This window comes from Primulina tabacum, chromosome 3 (genome assembly GCF_025594145.1).
Source record: "Primulina tabacum isolate GXHZ01 chromosome 3, ASM2559414v2, whole genome shotgun sequence".
NCBI lineage: Eukaryota > Viridiplantae > Streptophyta > Magnoliopsida > Lamiales > Gesneriaceae > Primulina > Primulina tabacum.
The window spans coordinates 6162594-6169083 of NC_134552.1; the positions used below are offsets into that span (position 1 = coordinate 6162594).

Sequence of the window (6490 nt, forward strand, 5' to 3'; positions counted from 1 at the left end):
ATTTATGTCAAATAATTTTTAATTTTAAAAAATAATAAGATATTATTAATTATATGAAAAAAATTACAAATGTATAAAAAAATCTTATTAAAAATCTATAACAAATGACAAATTTGAGATATTTCATGAATCTCAATAAAAATCTATTAAATAAAAAACTTTTAAAAAATATCTTAAATAGACTTTCTCACGAACTTCAGATGGATAAAAAGCCCGCCCAATAATGTAACGAGTTGGCCCAGTGTAAAAAGGGCCCACAGGAATCACCCGAGTCAGAATCTAGCAATCTTTTGATCTTTTCCAGTCTGATTCGTCTGCTTCAAGAGAAGCCAAGCACAGAGCGCTCATGGCCACGGACTTCAAATCCATCCCCTTGATCGGTAATAAATTTTATCGAATTCTAAATTGTTTTTGTTGCCAGATCCTCTCTCGATTTCTGTTTCCGTGTTCCATTGCTAAGTTTTATTTTTTTAAATCGAAGAAGATTCGATTATGCCAGCTAATAAGAGTGTATTGGCATCTTAAAGGGAGCTAATTTATTTATTTTTATTTTTGTAAAAAAATTATGGAACAGATATCAGTCCTCTGGTGGAGAAATGGGATGATCCAAACATGTCTCTAGATGGAGGTGTAGCCCATGTCGTTCAACAATTACACCAGGCTTGTCGCGAAGCTGGGTTCTTTTATGTGGTAATTTTCTCAGTTTAATCTGGTTATGTGATGATCTTTGTTTTTGTTTGTTTGGCTCAATCCCGTGTTCAGAAATTTACTGGGAAATGAGCTGTATTTTTTTTCCGTACGTAGAGAAGCACAGTTCATTGTTGCGGTGATATCCTGTGATTCTTTTGTTGTTGATGGGATGCGAAAATGAAACCACACAGCTACTAAACCACTTAACCTTCTCCAACCTCCATTACTTTTTCTCCAATTAGGTGTCCGGCAATTAGCCGAAGGGTATGCCACAAATACATTAGAGAATGGTATCAGTCTATCAGATAAACCATTTCGACTGTCAATTCACTGACCGGGTAGGGTAAAATTTATACTGAAGAAATCTGTTTATGATATAACTGGGGTATCTAAAAACACATTAGGGAGGCTAGGATGTTACCCGGGGTAAACCCTCCCAACATTAGATTTGTAAGTAACCTTTGTTTTGTACTTACATTCAAAGTTTGGGGGTACAACTAAATTTTTGTGGGATTTATAATCTGGATGGATTCCTTGTCTGGCTGGGATGTCAACTCAAGAAATCTGCAACCATTCATGTATTCTTCATTGGCTCTATTTCCAGCTTTGATACATGGCTCCTTGGTTCTCTGGCTTAGCTAGTAATTTGTTCAAATGCTGATATTGAGGAGTTGGCTATCAGTTTGAGAATTCACTTTTATTGATCCAAGTGGATGGCTGCTTGTCAACATGTATTGAGTGTATGAGGTGTCGACCACTTATTTTCAGGGTTATTATCTGTGTTAAAATATAACATAATAATATCTTATTTATAGGAGAAGTGAAAATTTAGTTAACAGCACTGATCATGTTAGGATGTGAAAATGAGTTTTTAGGAAAAAATGAGATCATGGTGGTTTTTGAAGATAATAAATATTTTTATGAAAAGGAAAATGGTTGTAGCCTTTGAATTCTTACGTCAATGTCTTTAATTTTGCAGAAGGGACATGGTATCCCTGACTCTTTCCTTAAAGAAGTTAGAAGTGTAGCACACCATTTTTTTAATTTACCGTATGAAGAGAAGCTAAAGATTAAACTATCTGCAGCAACTGGATACAGGTTTGTGGAATGCAATAACAATGTCGTGTGAGTAATGACTGAGGTTCGACATGATCAGTACAGTTTTTTTTACTCAAAATGCCCTTTTGAATACAGAGGATATCAACGAGTCGGTGAGAATATAACGAAAGGCGTACCTGATATGCATGAAGCCATTGATGTAGGTTGAGATTTTATACACCTTTTTTTCACTATTAAGTGTTGCTTGGTTGGTCCAACTGTTCATCAGACATACCTTAGTTTTAAACTCGTTTGGTGCTGATCCATCCCCCATTGACACTTCCAGGATTATGTCTTATAACTTGTATCGTGAATGCCGATTCTTGTTTACTCTATTGTTTATGAGTCAAGAATGTTGCTTCTTGCTTTGAATGACATCTTTGGAATGTTGTGCTGGCAAACAGTTTTAATCAATGATGTTGTAAATTATTCTTGGCACTAATAAGATGTCGAGGAATTTTTTCAAGATGAAATTCAGGATGATGTTATTCATTTTCTCTGACAAATGATGTGGCTTTTGTTTTATGATTATTCATTAGTTTGTAATTTTGTTATATGTGATAATATTCTATCATATGATACCTGTGGATATCTTACTAAATAAGATGCGTGCTCCTTGGCTATACGATACACATGCACCTTGTGCTTTTAGTAACTATGGCTGAGATTAATATTTACACATTGTTTGTGAATAACAGTGCTATAAGGAAGTAAAACCTGGAATGTATGGTGCTCTTGGCAAAGTTATGGAGGGATCAAACAAGTGGTATATAAAGTTCAGTTTGAGCTGTTAAATTATTGGCAAAGAATAGTTTCTCATTTCATATGTTTTGATTATTTACCCCTTGTCAAACTTTGTCGAGGACATGTAATTTCAAATTAAATTATTTAGCTTTGGAGAATTTTATATTTAAACTTGTACATGACTGAGTTTTAAAATTGTGTGTAAGTTTTAAGATTGCCATTATGAACCTCAATAATGCTTGCAGATTTGCACAAGATAGTTAACATAACAATGGGTTTTCCATATTTTACTAAGAAACCCATTGCAATTCTATTGTTACGGTAAATCTTTTTGTTAAGCACCCACTCTGCCTGTTTGATTTGAGTTGGTTGCTGAACAATTTGAAGTGAGACTAACTTCATATCCGTGACTGTTTGGTATTGAACCTGTATGTACACAGGCCAAATGATCCTCTGAATTTTAAAAATTTAATGGAGGAGTACATCAACCTTTGCACAGGTACTTTGTCCAATAAAGTTCCATACTCTGTTCCTGAATCTTTTTGTCTAACAATCTATATGAAATCACCATATTATGAGTTTATAGATCTGTCTCGAAAGATAATGAGGGGCATTGCTCTAGCCCTGGGGGGATCAATGGATGCGTTCGAAGGGAGTAGAGCAGGAGATCCATTTTGGGTTTTTCGCATAATCGGATATCCTGTTGGCTCTCATCCATATGGACAAGAAATGCCAAAGAATGACATTGGGTGGTGAGCAAGGTTTTAATATTAATTTTTCATCTTCTTTCACTCGGTTTACTGCTAATTAATTTTTCTTTCGTCTGCCATTTGAATGAATCTAGTGGAGCTCACACTGACTACGGTAATGTTTTTTTATCGTTAGATATCTATTTTTTTATCCTCTTGTTTATTCTCTCACAATTTATGATTCTTGTTTTCAGGTTTACTGACATTAGTCAATCAAGATGACGATATAACTGCCCTTCAGGTATTATGTTCTTCTCTTTGTTTTATTTCTCTTTAGCATGTTAATTGAGCTGTTTGATTTATTAAAGGTGAGAAACAGTGAGGGAGAATGGATATCAGCAATGCCAATTCCTGGCACTTTTGTTTGTAACATTGGTGACATGCTTAAGGTACACCCTTACCTCAAACACACTAGCGATCAGTCGGAAACTTTTGTATGCTGCAGCATACACTCAATCCTAAATATACAAATTGTTCACCGAAAGATAATTTCTGAAAAATGGCAGATTCTAACAAATGGTCTGTACGAATCAACGCTCCATCAAGTCATCAACAACTCTCGAAACTATCGTGTTTGTGTTGCGTACTTCTATGAGGTAACTCTCATCCCAACAGTGTTCAGAAAGTACAAGAATAGAATGGGGAGTGAATCCTTGCAAATCATCTCTCCTCTTCCCACCAACATTTCCATTTTATGTGGATTTTCTTCATGACAGCCTAACTTCGATGCTGCGATAGAACCGTTGGATACATGTGTGCAGAAGACGGGGGGTGCGAAGAAGTTTGAAGGAGCTGTATATGGAAAACATTTGGTTGGTAAAGTCGTTACGAATTTTGTCGAATAGATCTTTTGGTGTAATGTTTTGCCATCACCATTGTATTATTGTAGAACGGCTATTTCTTGTCCACTTATGCTGCTCATGGTGCCCAAAAAATGATCTGATTAAACGAGGTCTTTGTTTATGCCGGGTGAAATGACACATCTCAGTTCTTGATTATGATCGGAGGCGAAAACCGGTCGGACTGGTGTGGCTCAGACCAAATCTAATCTGGCCACGAAGAACCAGGCTAGGAAATTTAAAACCCAGGCTTATCCCGTAGCAGGGGTATAATTCCTCCACCCCATTTTTTAGAATGTGTATAGTTGAAATACAATGAGAAAATGTGCCAAAATATCAAAAAATTTTTATGAAGTATGAATGAGCATGTATTTTATTTCCAAATTACTCTATAAAGTAAAATGAAATATGAAAATCATCCTAAAGAAATTAGGGAAATTTGAATTTTAATTAATATCCGGACCCAGGCCGGTTCATATAACCTACATTAAAAGCCTGTACGATGAACGAGTGGATTTAAACCGATTGCTCAATCGGTCCCTTTTTCACCGACTGGTTTGGGTTGGTTCTCCAGTTTTTAGCTACAATTTGCTAGAAAAATTCCCTTCGTGAAAATGTTATGGTTGGGGCAAATCGAAATTGTCATCCTTGTGAGAAATGGAAGAAAACATAAAAACTTTTATGTAAAAGTAAAAGTCTTTTTAAATATCGAATATATTTGCTCCATTCACAGAGGGTTTTACATTGTTTTTTTTTTTTAAAAATTTTTTTGAAAAGATCAATAATTTAATATAACGGGCACGACTATTTACCCTTAATAATTCATCATAATGGTTCAGTATTTGTAATTATAGCATATATTTTATTATACAGTTTGATATGCTCTCACCAACCTTTATTTATCTCTGTGCGACACTTATATGGTGGATGTGACAAAACATATCAAAATTATATATGCAATAAGTAAGTGTCACATAAACGGTGAACACGGTTAATCAACAACATATCAAAAAAATTATTCTACTGTATTGTCCAATAATAAATATTTTTTTTTAAAAAAAAGAAAAACCTGCTATGATTCTTAACAGGAACCATTCTTGTCATCTAAAAATATAGATCAAACAATTTTTCGCAAAATACTAGTTAGAGCAGCTGAACCACGATCTCATGTACATCACATCAGACTTCATTTAAGCGATTTTGCTCTTGCTCTTGCTTTGATATCTTCAGATGCAGACAGAGCTCCGAAACCAAGTTTCACATGTACATTTTGAGTAAAATTTTATGGATAAAATTGGTAGCAAGATCTCTAGAGTAAACAGATACAAACCAATTTAGATGATTTTAATTTTTAAATCCACATCATTTGTTTGGATGGATTTGAATTTCAGATTCACCTTTTGTTACTTTAACCAAACCTAACATCGACTGAATCTAAGTTTAAAATATATTCTCAACTTTATTGTATCTATTCAAATCAAATTTATCCATCCAAATATAACCCAAAAAATTTGTAGACCTAAATATTTTTCTTATTTGGTAAGTTATATTCTAATGTTGAGAGTCTTTAATTTTAAAAAATATAAGAATTCACGTGAAACAAAAAAGCAAAGGAAAAAAGAAAACTATAATCGAAGATTCTAAATAGGAAGTTGCTCTGTTAAATCACAAATCATATATTTTGCTTTTCATCGTAACTTATGAGACGATTTCACGAATTTTTATCTATGAGACGGTCAATCCTACCGATATTCACAATAAAAAATATTTTTTTTTTGGATGACCCAAATAAGAGATTCGTCTCACAAAATACGACCCGTGAGACCGTTTTACACAAGTTTTTGACTTTGTTTTCTTAAGATTTGAAAATAATTAGAAAATTAAATTAACCGAAAAAGAACAAATAAGTTGCAAGAGTTGGGTATATTTTATGGGGATAATCACAAGCTTTTTATTTGTATTATTATTGTAAAAATAATTTTGTAGTAAGAATTGACTTTTTGAAAATAAATTTTATTTAAGTGCTCTAAATAATTCCAAAAAGTACGAAGCGTGACAAATTTAAGTATATTTAATATGAGATTAAATGGGAACAAATATTGTTTTTTAGATTTTGATATGATTTTAATTATACCAAGGAAATAAATAGATTAAAAAAACATATAAACAAATATGTAGATCTTAGATTTTTTATTATTATCAAGAATAACCATTAAATAGTATTTCAGTACTTTTTGGGTATTTGTTTAATATATTTTATATTCAAATATTTAAAACTTAAAATTTAATTTTTATTTAAAAAAACTCACGTGTTTTTCGTTCTTAATAATAATTAATGTTAATTTTGTAGATAAAAGAATAATTATTGAA

The 6490-nt window shown here is 32.9% G+C and overlaps 1 protein-coding gene across 2 annotated transcripts; it reads left to right on the forward strand.

Annotated features, from left to right (window-relative positions):
* Positions 1-240: 240 nt before the first annotated feature.
* LOC142539647 (homoarginine-6-hydroxylase 2-ODD-C23) lies at positions 241-4279 on the forward strand. 2 transcript variants are annotated; one of them, XM_075645245.1, is made up of 12 exons: positions 241-380; positions 575-690; positions 1670-1788; positions 1885-1948; positions 2487-2554; positions 2973-3031; positions 3119-3284; positions 3377-3396; positions 3476-3522; positions 3590-3670; positions 3788-3877; positions 3998-4279. In XM_075645245.1, exons 1-12 carry the CDS (start codon positions 347-349, stop codon positions 4124-4126), a joined length of 993 nt encoding a protein of 330 aa, XP_075501360.1. In that variant the 5' UTR covers positions 241-346; the 3' UTR covers positions 4127-4279. The 2 variants fall into 2 exon arrangements, with proteins under 2 accessions (XP_075501360.1, XP_075501361.1); XM_075645246.1 differs by lacking the exons at positions 1670-1788; positions 1885-1948.
* Positions 4280-6490: the final 2211 nt, after the last annotated feature.